Source organism: Erythrolamprus reginae, chromosome 7 (genome assembly GCF_031021105.1).
Source record: "Erythrolamprus reginae isolate rEryReg1 chromosome 7, rEryReg1.hap1, whole genome shotgun sequence".
Classification (NCBI taxonomy): Eukaryota; Metazoa; Chordata; class Lepidosauria; order Squamata; family Dipsadidae; genus Erythrolamprus; species Erythrolamprus reginae.
In genome coordinates this window covers 53325005-53351511 of record NC_091956.1, presented here as the reverse complement: position 1 = coordinate 53351511, position 26507 = coordinate 53325005, and the positions used below count along the sequence as shown (strand labels likewise).

The 26507-nt window shown below is 36.0% G+C and overlaps 2 protein-coding genes across 20 annotated transcripts in view; both read left to right on the top strand.

Annotated features, from left to right (window-relative positions):
- The window catches only part of SORBS2 (sorbin and SH3 domain containing 2), a 203065-nt gene extending 183227 nt beyond the window's left edge, over positions 1-19838 (top strand). For 17 of the 19 annotated variants that reach the window (XM_070757535.1, XM_070757541.1, XM_070757539.1 and 14 more), the window contains 3 exons: positions 10989-11029; positions 16102-16208; positions 17467-19838. In XM_070757535.1, the coding sequence (XP_070613636.1) occupies positions 10989-11029; positions 16102-16208; positions 17467-17528 (210 nt within the window). In that variant the 3' untranslated portion in view covers positions 17529-19838. The remainder of the gene's footprint in view (positions 1-10988; positions 11030-16101; positions 16209-17466) is intronic. The other 2 variants (XM_070757531.1, XM_070757530.1) reach the window with 1 other exon arrangement.
- Positions 1318-7330, top strand: LOC139170004 (putative uncharacterized protein DDB_G0290521). The gene is made up of 4 exons (XM_070756705.1): positions 1318-1346; positions 2368-3199; positions 5315-5509; positions 7217-7330. The coding sequence occupies exons 1-4, from the start codon at positions 1318-1320 to the stop codon at positions 7328-7330; spliced, it is 1170 nt and encodes a 389-aa protein (XP_070612806.1).
- Positions 19839-26507: the final 6669 nt, after the last annotated feature.

Genomic DNA, 26507 nt, shown 5'->3' with positions numbered 1-26507 from the left:
CTAAAAGAGCATTTAGCATCTTAAATAAGGCCACCAGTCAATAACCTACAACAAGTAGCATCCCATTATAAATTACTGCATAAACCTGTTTTGCCTGCACGATTTCATGTACATAGGGCACCTGTATCTTTTATCATTGTTCAATTTGGATAAGTAACAAATAGTTTTCAGTGACAAAGAAAAGAAATAATAATTAATATGAATTATAACTGCTTTAGGATTCCTCCAAGAAAACCCATTAAGTTAATACTAGATCTTCAGCAGAGGTTTTCATGCTTGAGTTGTGAAGGGAGAGAATTGAGAGATTTCTGGTCCAACTATGCAATTTTCTAGCACTAACTCTCACTTTCATAAAATTTCTCAGTAAAGGTATAACTCAAACTAGAATTGATATTGTAACAGTAACTAATGCAAGATACTTTTGTTCTTGCAGAAACATAGTTATTAAAATGATGCAAATACAACATATACCATATTTTTCAGAGTATAAGACGCATCAGATTATAAGATACATCTTAGTTTGGGGGGAAGAAACTAGAGGGAGAAATCTATCTACCAGGTATTCATCTAGCTAGCGTCCTTAATCTGTTCAGTTTCAGCACATTATTTTATCCCACCATTTTCAGAGGGAGTAGAAATGAAAACAAGCCCGCAAAGACTTAGGGATGGGGGAGGGAAAAACTTATTCCGAGGAAGTAGGAAACCAGGAAGATCATTAGCAACTCCTTAGGGCTGGAGAAAAAAGCTTTCAAAAAAGCTACATTCAGAGTATAAAACACACCCAAATTTTCAGTCTCTTTTAGGGAGGAAAAATATGCATCTTATACTCTGAAAAATACAGTATTTTTGTTCATGGATTTTTCTAGTATTGGGGATCAACAGCAATGCATCAAATTTTAATTGGCACTAAGAAAGTTAGTGTATATCTTCCTACTTATATCCAATAATGAATGTAGTATTGTTGATTTCAAATCTTAATGGAAACATAATGTAGCTCTTCAGTTTTCTCTATCTCTGACCTTCACTTCTTACTAAACAAGCATTATGCATAATGACAATGTACAAAACAGATGGACACAGTGTACAAAACAGATACCTTTATAGTAAAATATTTCATTGTGGTAAAATTGTATTTATAGCATATTATGAAATTTAATAATTTTATGTCTAATAGCAATTGTGGGGTGAATATTTCTATTTAAAATTGTTCTTTCTAGTTAAAATATATATATTCTTTCTATTTAAAATGACTAAATACAAAAGAGGATATTTTTTCTGTTTTTCAAATTTTGCTCAGCTGTTTGCAGAAATGGAACCATGGCTGTCATTGTCCATATTAAATCTAGGTGACTTAAAGTTAGTGCTAATTAACACCATGTTCATAAGACTATTTTTAACATTTACAAAAGTTTGGTTTGTGTTTCTCAGTGACAGCTGAGATCCATTCTATATTATTTATGGTAAATTTTATTTTAAGGATTAAATCATAACTTTTGATTTCCTGTGCAATTAATTGAAAGTACCCATGTTCTCCCTGGTACCTAAATTCTATATATAATATAAATGTTGCTATCAGGCTAAGACAAATTTCAAACTTTTTTATTTCAAATGAGGATTTAACTTGTAAAATTAATAACAAAAACTACATTTTCAGTATTTATTGAAGCAATGGATATCCACTGATGCAATATACGTATGAATCCCAGCTGTTCCATGCTTTCAAAAGGACCTTTAATTTACCAGAAGAAATCTTCAATCAATATTTCAGCTTAATTGTATTATTCAGCCAATAATGATATTTTTCAAAACAGTTTTGAATTTAAAATAATTTTCTATTATATGCACTAACTAGCATTTGGATCCTGTGTATCTTTAAAAGAAATGTAATAATGTGTAAAATGCTATTATTTTTAAAGTAAAAAAATAGATTGTGTAGCTGCAGGGAATATAAACACAATGTACAAACACAAAGTATAAACAGATTTATTGAATCTGTTATTGCAGGGTTCTTTTATCAGTTGGTGAAGAACTTAAACACTTGTAGCACCTAGAATTAATTTTGATTAATCTCCAACTATTACAATCTGAATTGCATATTTCTGTTCTATGTGGAACCACTCTCCTCTCAAAACAGTAAGGCTGCAGAAGGGTAATCACATCATTAGTCACTGGCTAGCATGAGACCAACACGGTGATTCAAATCTGTCTTGATGTCTGCCATTTAGTCAGACCTCAAGAACCTGACAGTTTCTCTTTGCAGATATGCTTTCTGCTGTCTGGTTGATATGCTAATGAATTCCGAAATGTATGCCCATCAAGTAATATCCTATAAAGAGGAGTTAACAGGGTGGTGTTTTTTTAAAAAAGCATTCTTCTTGAGCCCAGTCTTTCCCCTTGTTTTAATTCCTGTTCTTTCCCTTTATTTCTCAAGTGGGAATCCAAAGCACCACCCCCTCCTCCCAGAAACAGATCCTCTTCTTATCCAGATCCTAAAATAAGACATCTTCAGGCCATCACTGATGAATGGTTGTCACTGACTCTTGGCTTTTCATCTTCAAGCACACCTTCTCCTCCTCCTCCTTTTCCTAAAAGCTTTCTTTCTGGTTTAGAGGAATTTTACTCTCTACCTTCACCAGGCTTAGAGAGGACAGGGTACCTCTCAGATAATGTCACTCCTCAAATAAAGCATGGCCATACTGTTCCAGTTCCCTCATCAAAGGCCTCCCATGTGTTCCCTGAATCCTCACCCAAGCCACTTCCTTCATCTACTTGCATATCACCTCCTCCAGTAACCCATTTTCATGACCATGGACATAAGCTTGAGTGGAACCATTTGAAAGGGATGAAAGAAATCCCCACTATCAAGGAAAAGAAAAGCCCCTCAAATCCTGTTCCAGAAATGCAAAATATAGCTGGGCCTACCCTTTCCCTGTCCAAAGAAGACCTGTTGTCCAAAACACTAAAAGAGGTTGTCAAACAGGAGGAACTCTGTGAGGAGCTGCTGTCAATCATTCAAGAGGAACAGTCCAAAAGTAAAGATTTAAGTTTCTACAGAGGTGACCCTGAGATGCCTGAAGACTTGGCAAGACTTCATATAGAGGAAGAGCCAAACCCTGACCATTTAGCATCATCAGTAGCAAATAAGAGACAGGCTATGATAACTTTTGAAGACAGCAGTTCCGCAGATACTAAAAAAGAGGTATTTAAACATTGTACAATAATGTTTTATTGTACTTACACCATTAGTCCTTTTGTTTAGTGTATTTGTTTTGGCATGAGGCTTTCTACTACACGTTGCAATTTTCAAGAACAATTTAAGCATACTAATATACAATGTTCCTTCTTAAATTCTTTTTGGAGATGAGCTGATTGCTTCTTAACATTTTCAAAACAACTACTGTACATACTATTAACTCTGGCTTTTACCAGCAGTGATGACTCTTTCCAAGGATGACAAGCAGTACCTAGAAGGATTTTTGCATCAAACCAGAAGATGCAAAATTTTTTGCATCAAACCAGAAGATGCATTTAATATCTTATTGTGGTGGCAAATATAAATTTCATTTTAAATAAAACACCCTATTTTAACAGGAATCACAGCAAACAGAAAAATGTTTGCCACCTTGAGTTATTTATAATAAAGACGGAATATACATAAATAAATACAGAAAAAAATAACAGAAAAAGAAACATGCTGCACTAACATCCAATGACATGTTACATAAATTATGTAACATGTTGGTTCCTACTATTCAAAAATAAGCTCTCTTCCTGTTCAAAAACAGTTCAGTAACTCCCTTAAATGCCTCAATTAGCTTGCTGGGTGATGCATTGTTCATATTGTTTATTTCAGACCTATTAAAGATAATTTAGAAAATTACTTCTTAAATGTTGGAGATGAAACAGTCCAGAAGTGTGTTTATCCTGGTTCACACCAGTTCTATAGAACTGGTAGAGAACTGCTGGTGACGTCATGGAACCAGTTCTATTGGTGCCCATCTCTGGATGCTACCATCTGTGGGGGGGTTTTAATTTTTATTTTATTTTGCTGATTTTTGCTTCTGCGGATGTGCAGAAGCCGAGTTTCTGGCACCGTTCATGCCTGAAAACTCTTGTTTTCAGGGGTTTTTTGGAAGGGGGGATTTTTTTACGGGTTTTCAGCACTGCACATACGCCCACAGCCACATGGTGCGTAATGCACGCGCAGCCACGTGGCGTGGGAAAAAGCAAACCAGCAGCGAGGTAAGTTAGAACCTATCTCCCAAAACAGTCATAACCTCTGCTGCTCAGCAATATCAAGCCCCCCCCCCCCTTGAACAGTCAGGAAAAAATAAGGATGATGTTCCCCAGATTTAGTCTTTGGGAAAGTATGTCACTCATCTTGTTTCCTGATTGGTGCATGAAAGAGGTGAAGTGCCTCAATGGCATATAAACTTCATGTTCCTGGCAGGAAATCTAAAGTTTTCTGTAGGTGGGGTGATGTTTTTCTTCTTTAAATAGTGTTTTGATTTCATAGAGTAGATATTGTGACTTGTGATTTTATACCACAAATACTGGTATAATTTGCAGTGTCTAAATGAGGCTTTCTATGAGACCAGCAGTAGCTTCTGTTTTGTTTAGGAAGTTATAAATTCTGCAGATCTTTTCATCAGCCTATCTTTATGACTGAATACACTCCAGACCCTTGCTTGGAAAACAGAAACAAGAATAACACAAGTGTTCTTGGTTTGAATTATTGATCTTCCAAACTGTTTTTTTCATAAGCCATGATCATGCTTTTGTGGGCATGGTGTGGTTGTATTGCAGGTCTGTGGTTTCTTTTTTTAATGTAATTCCAAACATAGGCTCCATCCAAGGACTTTTACAGATTTTGTTCGGTTATTTTATACAGTAAATGTACCTTGTCTTAAACTTTATGATCTACTAAAATAGATTATATTTAAATACATTCATAAAGCAGTCTGCTCATACTGGTCTACGGCTGCAATAAACAACTGAATAGCCTCACTGCAGGTTGTATTTAGGTATGAATTGTTTCCAAAAAGTAACTTGCAAGTACAGTACTGTATTCTCAAGAAAAGGGAGTGGAACCTGCTGTTCAAGAAAGTTTAGCCTGAGGATCCTATCTTTGTTTCAGGTATAATCTGACTCATACACTCTTATACTAACTAAATCATCTCAACATACTTAGCAGTTGGGCCAGGTAGGGCCACCTTTCCTTTTACTGATGGGGGTGTATATTCTTCTTTTTTTATCTCTCCCTTTGTAATTGCTGTTCCACAGAATTACAGTTGTCTCTCTTTAAATGTTTAAGCCAGCATCACTTTCCTATGAGATGAAAGCACCTTCTACCTCTCCTTCCTGCCTTGCTTCTAGTTCTCCATTTCATTCAGCCAAAGCATCTTTTCCTGAATCTCTCTCTACGTTTTCCAAGGCCACTGCTACCCATTCACCCCCAATCCTTTCCAAACTCTCATACAGACAAGAGAAAAAATCATCCAAGCTAAAGGTAATAGTGCCTGCCAAGTATGAAAATACTGCATGTCTTCTCAACTGCTTGACAAATGGAAAGCCTGGAGGTTAACCTATTATTAAAATTAGAATTTGCAACTAATATTTAATGCTGCAAGCATGCAATCAAGTTTTAGATGAATGTTTTAAATATATTGAAATTACCTTGCACCAATCCAAGATTCACTGAAATAAAGATACTGGGATTATCACAGGTCCATTTTTGGAACACAATATCTGGCAAAGTTTCCCAATTTTAATCAATTTCTTATCTCAATTTTATTATGATCGTATTCAAAGTCTATTAAATCAACTTTTAAAAAATCACACACAAACAATTTGCTGATACTTTATTTAAACTCAATTTGCACATCAGTGATTTCATGACCTGTTGAGATGCCATGCACTAAATAAAAATATATTTTAAAAACCTTAAAAATTATGAACTTTCATGGCCAAGACATCTACCTAATAAGTCCCATTACTAGAGCTTCCAATAATGCCAATGTAGACTTTGAAGGTTCTGAAATTCTGAAGACATTATTAAGCACATATTCTAAAATCCATTTCTTTAATACTATATTAAAGAAATGCACTAGCATTTTTTAGAATTATTTGGATCTGTCCCTCTAATTGGTCTTGCCATCAGAAATCAAGAATAAATGAATCAATATGCAGCTAGCCTAAAAGCAACATCACAATATGCAATCCTTCCCACTGTGAGCATTTATCTCTTGAGATAAATGGAAAAGCAATCTAGGGAGCCCTCTAGGCATAAGCAAGTGATAGAGACAATTAATAAACTTCATGGCTGGTTCATTCATAATAGGAAAGAACATCACACAGTCTCTTCTTGGATTAATGTTACTGTATTTCATAGATTAGATAGATAGATAGATAGATAGATAGATAGATAGATAGATAGATAGATAGATAGATAGATAGATAGATAGATAGATAGAAACATATATGATTGATGATTGATAGATGATAAAGATAGAGATAAACAGCAATCCTAGATTAATGTATAGATGAAAAGGACAAAAGAGTCAAAATAGTTTTAAAGTGAAAATAATTCACCATACCATAAAACTGCCCATTGTAAAGTTAGAGACCAACTGTTAATGCACCCAAAGTCCTATTGTCAGCATTTAATAGCAATACATCATGCAAGAACTGTTGCAGTACCATTAAGAAATTGCCAAATATATATTTTTTAAATTCAAAGACAACTTCTATTTTGAACTTTCAGTGATCACAAAAATATTAAATCTGCAACACACTTAGCTTTAACATTTCATAAGCTTGAAGGATATATATGTATACATGTAAAGCACATACTTAGATTTTTACTGATATGTTTGTGGTACCTTATTTTTTTCATTCTGGATGTGAAGTGTTAGCAGTAGATTGGCCTTAGATTGTCCTCCAGTGTTATCTGCACAACTGATCAAATCAAGTATCCCTGGAATATTTGAAAAGCAGTCCAGTTGTATAGGTTTCATGAATTTGGGATGCTAAGGATTCTCTTTTTAAAAGTAAATATAAGATATAAGCAGTCATTTTCAGGTTAACAGTTCTGCATGCCATTTGTGTGCTTTGGAAATGAAAAAAAATATGATTTCCCAGCTTGCAGGAACGAAACTGCAGGAGATTGCCCATCTAGATGCTTAGATGAATTGACTAGTGTTTATGGTTTTTCTAGGCTGATTTAAAAAGAGGCATCTCTGTCATCGGCAAACCTCCTCGTAGCCCTGCTTTGACTAGGAGGTCTTGTGGCTCACCTGTCAGAGGGCACAACTATTCACATAGGGTATGATACTACGTGGCCTGTTAGGTATTACCAGGTTTCCCCCTAGCATAAAGTCTTTAGAACTGGTTACGGGATGTTGAATTCACACAATCAAATAATTCTAATGGTCTTTCTGTTGTTCTGCTGTTGAAAATGTTTTGAATGGTAACAGTGTGAAAGCCATGGTACCCTATTAAAGTAGCTATTACATTAAATCATCCTTTTAAAAAGCACATCTTTAGCTACTCAAATTTGTATGTAACTTCCAGCCTTGTAAATAACTCCTCTTGTTTCAAAGTGTTTTACTTATGAGATTATTAACAGTGGCTACATAAGGAAGCCTCTTTGTATCTTTCATGGGTTCCATAAAGTTTAAGTTATTGTTTTTTGTTTTCAATTGCATGACCCTGTTTTCAAAATATTATGCTGCTATAGCAACATGTATTGGGTTGATTTGTTAACATGCTTTCTCATAGCATCGCTTTTCCTAGAGTTGCTGTTTGCTTTAGCTTTTCCATGCATAATGTATATGCTTAAAAACATACATCTTTCTCAAATTGCAGTTTTGTCTTAGTAACATGACTGTCTCATTATAGATAAAAGTGTAATTTACACATTTTGTGTGAAAGCCAAATATTAAATCTATCAAATTTTCTGTTTTCTCTGGTAAGATTTGTTTGTTTGAATTTCATAGAAAAGATGAGAAAGAAGAAAACAATGTTGTTCAGATGAAACAACCTAACACTTTTAGTTATGTGGGTGTTAACACTGGTAATGAATAAGCCATTGCCTGTGGAGATTCTTATCCAGGTCATGGTTGTCTCAAAGGTGCTTTTAAAAAGGCAATTGGACTCTCTTGCTTTTTTTTTTCTTTGAAGACGTTTCACTTCTCATCCAAGGTGCTTCTCCAGAAGTGTTCTGAAGACGTTTCTTAGATGAAAAGAAATTTTGAGACTTGAATGGATCATAGTTTTTATATGTTCATTTATAAATGAATTCCAGATTGACGCTGATTGAAGTGAATGGGTTTTAAAAATTGCTGAGTGTTGTAACAATATCCAACTAAATGGATGTACAATTACATATATATCTGTAAAGCTAATATTAAGCAGAACTTCCTCACCAATTTCATCTGGTATGAAGCCTTAAGTCTTTTTAATTATATTCATAGCTATTAACCATTGTAGATTACTCATTGCTCTCTATTTTTGACTACTCCATTGTACTTTTGATAGAACAATTCTCAAATATTGATTAAATTATGTAACTGATGCAAACTAATATCTATCCATTATATACCTGGGTTCCAATGGTTGCGCTACCTTCTTTGCAGCTCTCTGGGAAACAAACCATCAGAATAAATATGAAAAATATTCTGAAGAGCTTAGGTCAGATATATAAAATATCCTTTGTTTTAAGCACCACACCTTTCATCTGGGAACAGTCAGTAGCATTGATGGAAAAGTGTCAGGATCTTTCTTATTAAAAGATTTTAGGGGCTTTAAATAATACTTGCTAGTCACCCTATAATGATAAACATTATTCGTCTGAGCATCTTCTAAAATAAATATATATGTTAACATATAACTATATGGCTTAGATATCTATGAAACATAAACAAATCTAACATATTTTAACTTTCAAGAAATTACTTTTAGTTCTCTCGTGTATGCAGTCACAAGAAAAGGCACAGCTGCTATAAGATGTTGCATGTAGGTCTATATTCATACTCCTGTGCATTCCAAGGCACATTTTTGAATGCAAATCTATAATGCTACATAGTCAAAAGAATAAGCACTTAGTCATGAAATACAGGCACAAGACAATTCCACGTGTGTACTAATATTTTTTTTAAATGTAATGCATTTTTTTATAAACAGCCTGTGATCATTAACTTATTTTCAAGCTTGTTTGACTGACTGACTCACTTGTTTGCATTATTATTTGCATATGGAGAATGTTTTAACACATGCGTTAAACTCTTGGGCTCTAGCACGCACTTAGTGGCAAATGCATAAAACTTAGATTCAGGAATCATTCCAAAATCAATGGAGTTTGAGTTACTTCTGATGTCTGCAAGCTCTGAATCTCATGCAATAACATTGTAGCATTTCCCATTCAGGAAATGTTGAAACAACATTTAAACTGCTTTCTAATTTCTCCAGACAGCTGCTAATAGAAAAATTAGAATAAATGCTGCATTCTTTTTCTCTCTAGCAACGTGTTTTCTAATCATAATTTAAAAATTAAAGAATGGTTCTCTTTATAACAGTTTTCACTGTTATAAATTGTAGTTTATATAATATAACAAATCAAAACTGTTGTCTTTTATAAAACAAGTTTCAGTTAATGTATGTTATTGAGTGGAAATCAGAGGAGACTACAATGTTCTCTGATATATCTGAATTAAACATATTTGGGTAGAATCTAGTTTTTTTCTAAGCATTCCTTTTTTTCCAAATGAAAACAAGTAACTAAACTCTATCCTATAGCAGTAAGTAGAAGTTTGAAGTAATTTTAGAAATTGCATAATCCATGTCTGCATAGTTTAGATACAGAAAACAGTGATTCACAACTTGACTCAATAATTTATTAAGATGTATTCATACTTTGAACAGCTACCAGGAGTATAGCATATGATTTAGTTCGGTATTTCTGAGCCTTGAGAGCTTGAAGATGCGTGGACTTCAACTCTCATGCTGGTTGGGGAATTCTGGGAGTTGAAATCCATATATATTTAACACTGATTTAGTTTATAATTCTGACTGTGCCAAAATCATTTTGAAACAAAATGTAGATTTGACATTTGTGTCATCTTAATTCATAATGAAACTTCAGAGAGGTTATCTAAATATATCTTAAGGGCTATTCTCTTAAATTATAGATTGGGGTAAGGGAAACAAATGGATCGTAAAAATTCATATTTGTATTTGTCAAATGTCCACCTTTATCTTAACCTTAACTGAACTTTTGAGTGATCAAGTCCATTTTCTATAACTTTTCAAGGAATGTGTTGTCCATGGGTTAATGACTAAATGGGTGGAACCTACTCACACATATTTTTTGATAAACAGCTTCAGGAGTCCTTAAGCAAATACACAAAACCTCTCAGGGCCAGGGAGCATAGCAAAATCTTTTTGAGAAGGCACTTGTCTAAGAATGTTATCCTCCTGACCAGTCATCACTAATGGCTGCTTCTTGTTAATGAAAAGCATTTGAATTGTAATGAAACTGGTTTTTTTTCCTTGCTATTTGCTTATTTAATGCTGATGTAATCTCTGTAACACTAATGGTGTTTGAAAACACCGAAGCTAAAACTTATCTGCTTTCTTTGGCATGGCAAGATTTAGGCTGAAAAGGATAAAGAGGCTTGCACAATGGAAAAGTCCTTGGAGAAATGTTTCTTTCTTAGTCTCAATCTTTTAATCAGATGATTTTTTTTTCTAAATAAGACCAAATAGAATATGGGCCTATGCTAAAATTGGCCTGTACAATACATGTCTCCCCATAGGTGTGTATATTCCAAACTGTATTTTACCTATTGTTGAGAAAACTTGTTTTTAATGCAACCCCTAAATCAGGGAATGTATTGAAGCACTAAGTGAGCTGACTATTATGGAAGACTGTGCTAAATTAATTGATTATAGTGTATACTCTTACTACATTTCAACTCATTTCATTTCAGCCACAGCGCCCTGTGTTTGCTCATGACAGTGGGGGGGAACCGTAAGTATTTTCATCTACTCACATTCTTCTTTAAATAACAGTGTTAAATTTCTAACTGGGCAAAAGGGAGAAATTGTCATCCTAGAAACCATATATCATCCCAAGGATACAGAAATGGGGTTGAACTAAAGTCTTATGTGCTCTTCTCTCTTACCATGATGCATACATGCACCCATAATCCATATTTCCATCCATTCACAATGTTTTTGAACACATTGAGCTCTTATAAAATCCAAACTAGGGATGTTCAAACTTCATCAATTGGGCACAGACCATTCCAGAGATCTCGAGAATATTATATTTCATCCTCAATCCAACCACATAAAAACTTTCCATTTTTTAAAAAACTTTGCCCCAAAACTGGCCTAAAATGGAAATAATTTCTGCAAGTGATTCATGGTGTCCTGGAATAGCATTCTGGACACAACCAAACTGCTTGGGACCTTGTAATCTGAAGAAGGAGTGAAAAGTCCCAAAGATCATCAGAATAGTCGCTCTTCTCAAACTGGTGAATTTTGCACAATTCTATTCAAAGGGAAGCGACCACAAGCCAAACCACAAAAAGTTTAAAATTTCATTAGGTGCCAAAGACAATGGTAATGTTGAACTAAAGAAGAAGCAAGCTGTCTAGAGAAAATTAAGGTAGCGTGCTATGCTAAGGGATCAAATACAACAACATTCACAGAGCTTTATCAAACTGCCTTGCAATATGATTCCCTGAAAATTGAATATGCTGGTATCAGAGGTGGATTCTTACCAGTTCTAACTGGTTCTTAAGAACCATTAGTAAGCCAATGATGTCATGGAGCCAGTTCTTTCGGTGCTGGTCCGTGGGTGCCACCATCTTGCATGCACAGAAGCAATTTTTTTATTGCTGCGTGCTTGCACCCCTCGCAAACGGGGAACAAAAGGATCCACAATCCACCCCTGACTGGATACTGTCCTAAAAGGAGAAACCAAAGTTAAACCAAGCATAATCATCAGAAAGTGGGCCATACCTCAGTCCAAGAATTTTCAACATGCTCCTTGAAAAATAACCTTTGGATAACTATCCAGACTGGAGATTGGTGGATTTGGGAGCTAAAAGGGGAAAAAATAGCCTTTTAAAATCCCAACTTCAGCAACTTTTGAAATCCACGTAATGCTTGATGTCAAGCCAAAGGAATTTCTACTTACCTTGACATAATAGTTCACAACTGTAGTAAGAAGATTCCAGGACATATTGCAATAAAGCAGAAGTTAGGGTTAGGGTTGGAGTTAGGATTAGGGTCCTCTGTAATTGCATCAGCTGTTCAATAAGGTCTGACTTGATCTGAATGTTACAAGGAATTTTTGTCTAGAAGAGCCTTCGTTTGAAGGTAGTTTATATATCTATCATAATCTTACAATATATTGTATATAAGTAAGATTCTTATTTTTTGTTCTGAAGTGAGACTTGGAACACACACATATTATTTAAATAATTATTGGCAAAGGCCAAATTTGCAATGTATTGCAGAGAAGCAATATTTAATACTCCCAGTTGACACACTACACATAATGTTTAGAATAAGAGAAGTAAAGATACTAAACATTTAGAGTATAATATCTGTATTTAGACATTACCAACGTAAATTATTTTATTCTATTTAAAATGAAAGCATCTTTTACTCTGAACTCAACTGCTGGTGACTCATTCAGAACAAGTTCCAAATTTTCCAACTCATTGTGCCATGAACAAACAGAAAGAGTAATTGGCTGCTACAACAAATAAAGTATATCTGTTTGTAACTAAGTAGATTCTTTATTGACCAAAGGTCATAACCCTCCACAACATCCTGTCACAAAGCCCTTAGGACTTTGTACAATACGATTTGTTAGGAAGTAGGAGAATGGGTCCTCTACTGAAAAATGAATATATTCATTTTTCCCTTCTCAGTAGTTTATATCTGTGGCAGAAACTGAAAAATGAAATATTTTTAATTGGCATTATTTTACTTTTATTTCTGTCCAATCTCCAGGAACTCAAATTTGTAGAATATTATTTCCTCTCTCCATTTATCCTCAAGTTAGGCTAAGAGGTCATATAATGCCATTAAGCAAGAACATTTATTTAGGAACTAGCAATGCAATCCTTTGTTTCCACTCATAAGCACCATCCATTGTGTTCGAAGAGGGATTATTTCCAACTGGGCAGATGTACAGTTGCTGTGACCTCAGAGATTTTTCTAGAGGCAGTGAATTAGCAGTGAATGGGCAGGTGCTTCTTTATAATGTATACAATTGAGCATTGGATAATATAATATAATTACTTACAAAAATATTTTTAAAATGTTATATTTTTAATTTGATTTTTATCTAGCAAATAGTGTTACCTAACAAGAAACAAAATTTACTTCTAGAGTACACGCCATCATTAAATAAAGAAGAGTAACATGGCTATTGACTGCTGGCAAATTTATAAGGAAAGGGAATTGTTAACATTCTTGAAGAAAAGCTAGCATTTCCAAAAATACAAGGGAAAAATAACATAAGAGAGCAACATAAAATACATATATAAATTAGTGGCCATGAAATTTTAAATAGAGAAGATATATAAGAATACAAGTACCATAATGTTGAGCAACTTGTTTGTGAGAGCAAGAATTCAAGACCTCCAGTCCTGTGGGGATCTTAGATTGTTTGCTCTTGGAGCTCAAAGAAATGGTGTAGAGTTTCCTGTTTAAGCAAGGATTTGGACTAGAAGATCTTCAAGATCCCTTTCAACTCTGTTGTTCTGTAACCCATGAAACAAATGAGCTAAACAGGTAGGAATAAAGTTGACATATTTTCCCATTACCAAATAATATACTTTAAATTTTATCAGGTAATGCGGAACTTTCATGAGATATATTCTGCCTTGAAGAAGAAAAATGATATTCTTGGGCAAATATTATTATATTTAAAAAGCAATAAAATAATCATTTTCTAAGAAAGAGGAGTAATCAGAAGACAAACAGAATTAATGAAATTATTTTTTAATATTTGTATGAAATTTACTCATCACCATTGAGATCTTTTTAGTATATTTTCCAAGTACTTAGGATCATTTATTTATTTATTGGATTTGTATGCCGAGGACTTGGGGCAGCTCACAACATATCAAAACAATATACAATACACATATCTTAAAAAAAACCATTTAATATAGTTAAAAAACTTTTAAAACACTAATAACATTTAAAAGCCAACTCTGTGGGACCTAACCGGTCGCTGGGACTCATGCGGCAGAAGGCAGTCCCAGAGGTAATCTGGTCCAATGCCGTGTAGGGCTTTATAGGTCATAACCAACACTTTGAATTGAGTATTGAATCGACAGCCAATGCAGTCCACGGAGTGCTGGAGAAATATGGTTTGAAGTTTCCAAACACTCTTCAGAGATAGCACCATGTAGAGAGCACTGCAGTAGTCGAACCTTGAAGTGATAAGGGCATGAATGACTGTGAATAGAGACTTCCTGTCCAGATAGGGTCGCAACTGGTGCACCAGGTGAACCTGGGCGAACGCCCCCCCTTGCCACAGCTGAAAGATGATGGTCCAATGTCAGCTCTGGATCAAGGAGAACACCCAACTTGCAGATCCTCTTTGAGGGGGTCAAAAGTTCTTTCCCCCCCCCCAGGTAACGGATGGACAGATGGAGGTATCTTTGGGAGGCAGAACCCACAGCCATTCCGTCTTGTCGGGATTGAGTTTGAGCCTGTTAGCATCCATCCAGATCCTAACAGCCTCCAGACTTCCACTGAGTGGACACAGGGTCGAGATGTATAGCTGAGTATCATCAGCATACTGATGACAACTCACCCCATGCCCTTGGAGGATCTCATCCAGCGGTTTCATGTAGATATTAAATAGCAGGGGGGAGAGGACCAACTCCTGAGGAACTCTACAAGGGAGGGACCTAGGAGTCGATCTCTGACCCACCCCTCCACTAACTGACTGTGACCGACTGGAGAGGGAGGAGGAGAACCACCATAAGACGGTGTCTCCCACTCCCAACCCCTCCAGTTGGTGCAGAAGGATACCACAGTCGATGGTATTGAAAGCCACTGAGAGGTCAAGGAGCACCAGGATAGAGGATAAACCCCTATCCCGGGCACGCCAGAGATCATCCATCAGCGTGACCAAAGCAGTTTCCATGCTGTAGTCAGGACTGAATCCTGACTGTTAAGGGCATAGATAATCGGCTTCATCCAATTATGTCGTAATTCTCCTCACCAAGCTGTAAGGGAGGGAAGGAATGCCATCAGATGTTGTGAAATGCAGCTCCCAGCATCCCTCATTAGCAATATTGGCTGGAGCTGCTGGAAATTGTAAGGGAAATCAGCATTGCAATGCCATCATACTGGGAAGGGTGATGGTATTGCAAGGCTGAAAGGCTGTAAGATTGCACATGGGAATATGAAGATCTGCACTAAATATAACAACTATATAGTGCATATTATGTTCCACCTTTAGGGAAGTACTTTTGAGATTTCCTAGACTATCTTCCCTTTTAGCTCACAGGGCTGACATTTATTTTCCCACTTTTTCCATACTGAGATGTGAAGCATTCCAAATTTCAGTTCTCCAAAGGTCCTTTGCAGCACACAGCTGCACTGTGATTGAAGAAAAATGTGACTTCTTAAATAAGTTGCATGTCAAGTCCTAAGTTGCAAACAAGTCCTATGATCATACTCCTGCATGCTCCAAAGCAGGTTTCAGAAACTGAATCCGAAGCACTGCCCAAACATACTTTTTTTTTTCAAAAAAATTATATAAAATGTATGTTTTGAACACTGGTAAATGTCATATGCTTTGCTAGTGTGTCAAATAGTTAAACATGATTATAACAACACCTATTTGGATTTACAGCCCATTTATTTAAACTGAAATAAAAACTATTATGCTTTAACAATTCATGCATTACTCAATAGGGGTCTTTCTATCTATCACTGGTTTCAGTTTTAGCCTGGCTTATTTTTATCTTCAAAGAATTATTTTGCAACCTGCTTTAGCATAGCAAAAATGCAAGCTGGTTTTTTTTTCTTTAAATGCATCCATTTGTCCTGTTTAAGGTTTCAGGTTCTGTATAACTATACTCCTAGGAACGAAGATGAATTGGAGCTGAGAGAGGGAGATGTCATTGATGTGATGGAAAAATGTGATGATGGATGGTTTGTGGGTATGTTTTCCATAATTTTAATAGTGCCTTTAATAGGATTATAATACCATTTGCCTTTCCAACATGAGGCCTTCAATCTGAATTATTCCTGCAATCTCAGAATTTCTACCCAGCAGGGTAACATATTAGGGAACCCTCTGGTTTATTACAACTGGCAAAATTTTATTTAGAATTATTGCAGTATTGCATGTATTATGTCTAGTTTGCCAGTCATAAAAATATTGAGATGTTCCCCAAAATCTTGTATCATATACCATTGATTCTTTCACCTGTAATATAATCACCCCTACCTTGCAATTCTGCAATATAATATTTGCAAGATTTCCAGATCTTATTGCAAATATTATAGTTCCTATACCAGAGCAAATATTTTTCTTTTGGTGTGTTCCCTAAATCAAACATCATTGTGCCATCTTTCATACACATTTGGATCTACCATCTAATATTAGAGGATATCCAGCAATAAATGATGTTTGTGGTGCCCAGTTCTAAGCATGAGGAACTGATTAGAAAAATCTATACCGCATGAGATCTGCCTATATTGTGTGCGCGCAATTTCCTGCACTATAAAGATAACCATATTATGAGACTTTGCAAATGTTTGCCGCCACCATGTCCTAAACCTTGACATAGTAAATTTCTCCATTAAAATTGATGGAGAAAGTATCATTCTCACATGAAGCACTCATAAACTGAGAGAACTTTCTCCTACTAATATTAGGGATTCCCTTTTTCCTATTGAATCTGATGTACAAAATGCCTGCATAAGAAAACTGCTATGATGGAATGAAAATACTTAATAGAGCATTCATTTGATAAGTTGTTTTATTTGCAAATGAATGGTTGATTCAATATTTTATCAAAGCCTAATATTTGAAATTGTAATTTGACTGCTACTTCCTGACAAGCCCCTATTCAGAAAAGAGTACATAATTAAGAAGTTTTCTTTGGTGTTATAACAGACAAGATATATTTTAATGTTTGACTTTGATTTCTCTTTTCAGCAGTGGAAGTTATTCAGTAAAACCTATTATGACAGTATTACATTATCTACCGTGATTATATTTTTCATGGCTACAGTATTATAACTTAACTTAAATTCTGTGGCTATGTAATGCAATACCGTAGTACGCATTTTCCTATTGGGATGGTATTAAATATATTCATGAACCATCCTAAAATGAAATGTAAAGACTGTCTTTAGAGCATGAATATGTTATTCTTGCTGCCATGTTTCATATATTACTTCTACTTTCAGGAACCTCCAGAAGAACAAAATATTTTGGTACTTTCCCTGGAAACTATGTCAAGAGGCTGTGAAATGATTATTTGATTTTGTTCCTTTCTTATTTATGCTGCATCTCTGCCACACATCTGCATAAAAAGTGCTAGAAAACATCCTACACCAGCCTTCAGTTTTCCTGCTTTGCAAATCCAGGTAGAAATCATGCTACTCATCTTCACCATCTTCATCTCATCTGCCAGCCAGCAGTATTATTCAGCAGCTAAAATGGAATCCCTGAGCTTTTGTGAAACAAGAGGAATTAGTTCTATGCGAAATACATATTTTTACGCCTAATTTTTGTTTGGCAATGCCAATTTGGAAAGCGCATATAAAAAGCTTAATGGAAGAAATAGCATGGCACTTCAAAACGTTACCATTTGGGGGAAATTGCAATAATATCCTTATGAAAAAAAATCTATGATCACCTAATACATAGAACAGGTTGCAATTTATTACATTTTAATGGGTTTCCTTCTTTTTTTGTTTGAGTTATCACGTTTGTAGCTCAGCAAATGTATGTTGCTGTTAGTTTGCTGTGTCACAAGTTTGCCTCTTCTTTTACCCATTTGCAAGATACAATTAGTACTAAAAATAGATTTTTTTCAAATGTATATTGCAATATCTGCAAAATGCCTGTAAAATTTTAAGCAGAAATAATCAAAAGGAGCATTGATGCTAGAATACTTCATAAGCCATGATTTCCAGTTGTATCTCATAAGACATTTTATTAGAATTGGGCCAGTGAGAGCCATAAATTGGTTTAAATATTTTTTTCCAAAACAGTAACAGCTTTGGACATGAATTTAGTAAGTACAGAAGTGTGAGTTACATTTCCTGCACCCGCACGTATTAATATATAAAGTACAAATTTGAATCTCTTTGTAGGAAGAATCAGAAGCTCTCAACACAGTGCTGTCTCTGTAGGGAAAATGTGTCATATGCTATTGATATGTGCAACTACAGGAAACTTGAGTTGGATGGATGTACTTTCTATGTTCATGTAATTAATTTCTTAAATTAACTGGAGAGACATGTGTGCATGTCTCCACAGGATGACTCTAATGTAGTTAACAACACACAAATCTCTCTAGAGGAAAAGAGGGAGCACTATCATATTTGTAAGTACAACCTGTATCCTGTACTTAACACCTATTTATAACTCCTGGAACTCACAGAAAGGAAATTATGTCTGCTATTTGACATTAGGAAAGAAATACTGGAAAATCATGAATCATTATGAAGCAAACTAACAATGAATAAATATCTGCTTTATAAAAAATATGTTGAAAGTGCAATAGAGTATGTAAAGTCTAATTCATTTATGACATGAAAATTCAGTAATGAAAGAGCAATGTTTATATTCTGTTTATTGTAGCACAGTCACCATAGAGTTGGATAAATCTACACAAAGTATTATATGATGCTATTTTTTTGGCTAGTTGACCGGAACTGTATTTTCTTTTTAGAAATATAGCATTAAAACAAGGACACAAAAAGGAAAATTAGTACATGTGGATGAAGTTTCATATTTGGAACGGTATAAAATATTGAAGGCAATATTTTTGTGTGTGTGTGTGTGCAAATATAGACAGCAGTAGCAGGTGATAAAAACACAGGACTTAACGTATCTATGATGTTACCTAAAGCAGTCCAGGTTTGGTTTTGCTGGCACCTTACAAAAGGCAAAACAGAAAATCTTTTACTGCATTTCTATTGTGGTAAAGGACAGATCTCATAAATTTGTAGGCTTATAGCATTTTGTACAAATATTTCTTTTTTTTTGTACAGAGCCATTTTTTGTTGATTTTTTTTAAGGGAAAAAAATCATGTTAAATCAACTTATCCCTTTTCCACCAATAATTTCGTTAATTTCTCCTCCAAAATATAAGCACACTTGGATAGTGCATTTCTGCTAAATTAGCAACTGAAGCAAACATTTTATGAATAATATTATGATTTACCAGTCAAATTTTTAAAGTGTGTGTATATTTAATATGGAGAAATATCAATAGGATGGCAAAAGAAACATCTTTACGCTGCGTACCTTTACTTCTGCAAATTTCATGGCAAAAGCTTGATACTTCCAAGGCTTTTTACTATAAACTAAATGTGCATGCAGCTTTGCTGTGAAATCAGTAATGATTTTGATGCCATTTACAATGGAAGACTTGTCTATCACCAGTGGTATTTTAAAAAAAATGCACTGTTTCTATCCTGTGTCTGATTTTAATAGAAGATGTTTTTCATACCTGTTTTCAGGTAAATTGACTCTGAATTCTTACTTGCAAAGGATCTCTGTGTTTCTTTTTCCTTGAAGAGACTTCTAATAAAAATGGCTTGAAGTACATGAGTGCATCTTGTTGGTATCAAATGATAACAGCATTGCCTATTAAAGTTTAATCGAGTGTGGTTTGAAATGTTCAACATAAGCATTATTCCAAAAATTAGCGAGGTTAAATGGGAAAGTAGAGAGATTCCTTTTATGAAGCCAGTGGAATTTCTAAGTGTTTTGTAATTCGGATACATTTGCAAACCAGAGGTGGGCCAACTCTGTGCTACTTACAATAGCTCTACATAAGAGTTTTTGGATTGTTGGAGAATAACATAACTTCCAGAAACTGTTTCTGTATATACTATTTATGAAAATATACAGTAGTCCCTCCGCGATGGGGAATTTCTCCTCCTTCCCAGCTCTTTCTACAACCCCAAGCACACCGCCACCGCCGCCAACCACTAAGCGTGCCTCCAAAGACTGCCTTCTCGGCACTGGTGAGGCGGGTTGAACGAGGGGACGGGTCTCCGCTAGAGCTCAGTCCCCGCACCGCTCATCATTCGCCCAGCCGCGGGCTGGTTGGCTTGTCCTGTATCTGTGCCAATGCTGACTTCAAAACCCGCGATGAAGTAAAGCCGTGGTAGGTGAAGCGCGATATAGCGAGGGACTACTGTATTAACAATAGAAGACAAGATCATAGCAACATTCCGATATAATCAGGAAAAATGGCTGGCTCTGTTACATATTTATTGATGTATTTTCATTCATTCACATATATATTTTTAAAACATAATGCTACGCCATATATTTAGCAAGATAGTTCTGCAGAAAGCCAGCTTTTGGTACTGCCCAACCCCTGCCCTAGTTTTTATAACCCGTTCTAAGCAAAATGTTTATAGCAAATTATAGCAAATTCCACATAGAAAAGGACAATGGATGATGTTCTCCTATATTACAATACATATGCATGTCTGATTTTAATGGTCAGACCATTTTACCCTAACATTCTGGAATCAAAGACCACTCTATAAACTTTGTTGAGGATTTTGTTCTTTAGAGAAACTATTGTTCATCCTAGATAGTATTCTGTGTTCCAATACTAGTCGGGGGAAACAATCTGGCCTTAACATGGCTTCACTGACCAACCACCTTACTGAACATGGCTTGTCTTTTGCAAAAGTACTAAAGCAAAATATCAGCACAAAATATGTGTGAGTGCTGTTTTTCTTCATTATTTAGGCTATTTTAGAATCAAAGCTAAGCTCTATATACAAGCTGAATCTAGTATGAACAGAATAGCCCTTCTCAAATTAGGAATAATTTAACAATTTCCTGTTAGAGCTGTGTGCTACTGGTTTTTAGGTTTTTTGGTGGGGGTTTTTTAGAAAATACACCTGGAATTCCACAGTGTAGGAAATTAAATAAATTCTCACTGTCATTATCAACTTTAAGATCTATCATAGAATTTAAAATGTTTAGTGCTTCCTAATGGTTATTCATCAAATAAGACAAAATCTTCCAGTGGAGTACCACAAAGGCCAAAAATGGAATTTCTACAATATTCAGGTTTTCTACAATATTTTTGTCAAATGCTTGAATGAAGAGATGGAAGCAACATTTGTCAAACTTGCAGGTGAGAGAAAGGTGGGGTAGCAATACTTTGGAAGACAAATGGAAAAACAGGTTAGAGAAATTAATCTAAAAGTAACACATTTAACATAGGTAAATTGCAGCTATAACGTTCTTCATCTGAAGAACAAAAATATGCAAATGTAAGATGCAGGATATCTGGCTTGGCAATACTTGTGGAAAAAGGATTTGGGTAATCTTGGGTTGCAAATTGACTGAGCTAGCAGTGTGCAAGAAGGACAAATGCACTTTACATTGCCTCCACAGACACATACTGTAATTTTCCATTTATATTGGTCAAACATAATATTGAACAGTGAGTCCACAGCAGTTGGGAAGTTGACACGTGAACTTGTTACAGTTCTAGTATCATAGTTTTAAAAAAGAATTCAGAAGAAAATGGAACGTGTTCAGAACATGGCAATAAGGATGATAAAGGAGGTAGAAATGAACTATGAAAAAGATTGAAGAAATTGAGTATTTTTGGTCTTGAGAAAATTGGAGATAGGAGAGTCCTGAAAGGATACATCACAGAAGGTCACTACTTGCAGTTTTTCATTCCAGAACGCAGAAACTGGCATGGCTAGTATAATGAAAACAAGGACCAGGGGAGACATGATGGAAGTGTTCCAATATCTCAGGGGTCGCCACAAAGAAGGAGTCAACCTATTCTCCAAAGCACCTGAGGGTAAAACGACGCAATGTGTGGAAACTAATCAAGGAGAGAAGTAACTTAGAACAGCGGAAATTTCCTGAAAGATAGAACAATTATCAGTGGAACAACTTACCTCCAGAAGTTGTAAATGCCCCAACACTGGAACATTTTAAGATGTTGGATAACCATCTGTCTGAAATAGTGTAGGGTTTCCTGACTAAGCAGGGGGTTGGACTAGAAGACCTCCAAGGTCCCTTCCAACTCTGTTATTATTATTATAACACAGGACACAGAATCATGACTTTCAATTATTAAAAATGAATTCCTCTTGAATCCTTCCTAACTACATTTTAACAGTAGCACCTCCAAAGGGGAGTGGTAGGTTTCTGTTCATAAAATACTTGGGGAATTCGACAGCCATCTGCACAGAAAATTTCAATTTAATTTCTTGTAGTCTTCAGGAATTTAGATTTAAGGACCCTCTCAAATTCTATGATTCTCTACCCTTCCTGTTGAAGTCCAGCTGTTAAGCAAACAACATCGTGCCTATTTCCCATCAATAGAAAGGCACTCTTCTCCATCCTTCACCAAAGGAAGTAAGACCATACCTTTTCAAGTAGGTGTTTGAATTTATTTTTCCAGAATTCTTTTACTGTTTGGGATCTATTAGGTTATGAATTAGATTTTAATCATGTGGGGTTTTTTGTGTTTGTATATCACATATTCCGGAAAAATATAAAGCAAATAAAATAAAATTTTCTTCTGGTGGTTAATGCACTTGAAGAGTTGTTTTGTTCTGGCACAGTTGGCCTGGAAGTAGAATGTAAGTCTCTCTGTTGCCAGCGCAAGGGACAAGAAGAGTAGTTTTCAAAGTTTAGGATGTAATCATTTGGAAAATATGTGCTCATGGTTCAAAACTACAATCAAGTAATAGTTTTCCATCTGTGTTGATAACAAAGGGCTTCAGCCATTAAAGTTGCCCAGTGCTAGCCGATGAAGAAATTAACAATCAGGGTGGCTTTATGGATAATTCACCATAAACTGGCCTAGTTCATATTATCTGAAATGAAATAGTTGAAGACAGAAAACCCATTACACAAGTGGCTTTCTGTCAGGCTATTTTTAACTCCCTTCGAGGTGCTGCAGATATGTAGTCGAGCTGCCTTGGAATTAAATAACATATAAAAGCATGGGATAACAAGAGAAAAATGTCTAGCTACTGAAATGTATTTTGGATAATATTTTCTGCTGAACAGTGTATAACATCTGCATAATGTGCATTGTGCCTCTAAGTGATGCCTATTTTAGTCTTTTCAACTACCTCATAAAACAAGAATTATTTCAAGGACCTGAAAACTGGCTATCAATTGCATGCTTCAAATACATGGGAAGCAATACTATTGAAATAGTTTCAGAGCCTCTCCTGTTAGGAGCTATTTCAACTTTAGACAGATAGAGTAGAAAGTATTTATTCTTTAGATAAAAAAAACATTTTGGTTTATATGTTAAAAACTTCAGACTAAATGGTAACCTGAGCCAGTAATCCTAAATGAAGGCAACATTAAGCTTAGAGTTCCAGATGTTTTTTATCTGCACTGCTGCTGACATCTGACTTTTTAAACCCTACCCCAGTGTTTCCCAACCTTGGCAACTTGAAGATATTTGGACTTCAACTCCCAAAATTCCCCAGCCAGCGAATGCTGGCTGGGGAATTCTGGGAGTTAAAGTCCAGATATCTTCAAGTTGCCAAGATTGGGAAACACTGCCCTACCCTATGGATACCTCTGAATATAATATTCAAATGTGTACACACACACACGTATCAATTAAGTATCAGTCATGCAGGGATGTGTTATGCTTACCTTTATCACCGGTTCACGTTGCGACATTTCATGTGCGTGCGCGCTCTACTCGTGTACGTCCTCTGATGCAATTTCACTTTTGCGCCTGCTCGGAAGGTGGATTCAGATCAAAACGCAGCTGAGGAGCTGATCAGCTGTGCTTTGGGTGAAGAAATAAAGGTCAGTTAACTATGGGCGGGTGGAAGGTCGTTTTCCCAAGTAGAGAATGAGCAGAATCTATCCAAACACAGGAAAACTCACTGAAAATTCAGAACAAAAGATGGCGGCATACACAGAACGACATAAACAGAACTGGATCCAGGATGCCAATCTAACATCACCAGCAGCTTGCTAACAGTCTGAATCTGGAGGAATCCACCTTGCAGTCATGTGTGCAAAAGAATAATAGAGTTGGAAGTGACCTTGGAGTCTTCTAATCCAACCCCCTGCTCAAGCAGGAAACTCTATACCATTTCAGACAAATGGTTGTCCAATCTCTTTATTAAAACCTCCATATTGGAGCACCCACAGCTTCTGGAGGCAAGTCGTTCCACTGATCAATTGTCAGGAAATTTCTCCTTAGTTCTAGGTTGGCCCTCTCCAAAGCAAGAGATCTTGTTCTGTTTCTTAAATAAATCCTAATTTTCTTTTAGCAACTACTGCATTTTTTGCAGAATAAGACACACCTTAGTTTTGGGGGAGGAAAATAAGGAAAAAAGGCCTCTGCTTCCCAGCAATTTGCTAAACAGCAAACAGCACAGATGATATATGCTATTTGCTGTGTATGACACATGTGCCTGACACATAGATAGGAAAGAATTGGAGATATGTACATTATGGCAGAACGTTTTCTTAAATACAGTAACTCCTCCCAATTATTTAAATAGATCTACTCCAAACATGACTAAGTCAGGATTTAACTCAGCTGCCTTATCTTAATATTAAACAGGATACGGCTACATTTCAGATTATACTTGTACAGATCGTTAAAACTGATGAGGCTTTCTGGAAGTATACATTATTCTCTATATTATTTAAAAGAAGATGCAATAGCACTGGGTCTCTTTGGATCAAGCATTTATTTTAAAAAGCTTCTTTATTTTGTTAAGTTGTCTAGAACGATAATAAAGCATTCTTTTAAAAAATAAGTCTAATAATTTGAACATTCTATAAACATTTATAATTATTACTTACCTCCTTGCATCCAGATTCAGCAACTGATTAGCATAAGAAAATGAAAATCTGCCTCTGCTTTTTGCCTCCTTGCAGCTAAAGCCGCACTTTAGTTTCACTTTCACTTTAGCATGTGGCTTGCTTTGCAGCTCCAGTCAGCAGAGTCGGGAAGCTGATAATGAGTTGCTTGACTTAACTGGCTCTGTTCTGTTTGCTGCAAGGAGGTAAATTGTTGGGAGGCAGAGGCCAGAGGGTAGGAATGGCTGGGTGGGGCTACACTCAGTGTATAAGACACACCCAAGTTTTCACCCATCTTATACTCTACATCTTATAGTCTGAAAAATACTGTAGTTAGCACTTGCCGGAATAATATATGACCAGATACTTGGTAACCTTTTATATAAAAATGTATCAGATATAATTGAATGTAATGGGAAATGGATTCCCAGGAAGGAAGGAGTACACTAAAGATAAATAACAGGAAACTCATTCTGGATATCAGGTGTGAGAGAAAGAGGGTAAAGACAGCCTCTTTCTAATAATTTACAGTCTATATGTAACTTTAGATAGTAGAGTGCTCAGTCTGGCAACATTTTATCTATAAAGGTGAAACAATAAAGAACTCTACTTGGAAGAATCACATCTTTCTTGGCTTGGGTCCTGACATCAGATGAAATGTAAGCTGCAGTAATTACTCTAGAGAAGTTTTAAAATATTAAAAGGATGTGTCTTCTGTGTGTGATACTAAAAATCCCCATGGGAAAGCAAAACCTTTCACAATGAGATGCCATAACTCCAGAGCCCGTCCGCTTGTTGCTTCTTTCATATATAGGCATCTTCAATGTACAGTTGGAGCAGCTTTTCGCAAATGATTGTCCTCAAGTATGATGGTCTATAACAATGATGGCGAACCTTTTTTCCTCGGGTGCCGAAAGAGCGTAAGCATGCATTATCGCACATGTGCGAGTGCCCCCACCAATAATTCAATGCCTGGGGAGGGCAAAAAAGCTTCCCCTGCCCCTTGGAGGCCTTCTGGAGTCTGGAAATCACCTGTTTCCCAGCTTCTGGTGGGCCTAGTAGGCTCAAGTTTCGCCCTCCTCAGGCTCCAAAGACTTCCCTGGAGCCGAGAGAGGGTAAAAATTCCCCCCCATCTCCCCAGAGGCTCTCTGGAAGCCAAAAATACCCTCCCAGAACCTCTGTGCAAGCCAAAAATCAGCTGGCCAGCACACACATACACATTGGAGCTGAGCTAGGGCAACAGCTCGCATGCTAGCAGATATGGCTCTGCCTGCCACCTGTAGCACCCGTGCCACAGGTTCGCCATCACTGGTCTATAACCATAATAAAGGTTGAATGATTGCGCATCCTCCAACTCTTTGACGATAGCAATGCCTAATTGTTAAAGCCCTAGTGTTAAAGCAATTCTTAAAGTCCTCAGACAAAA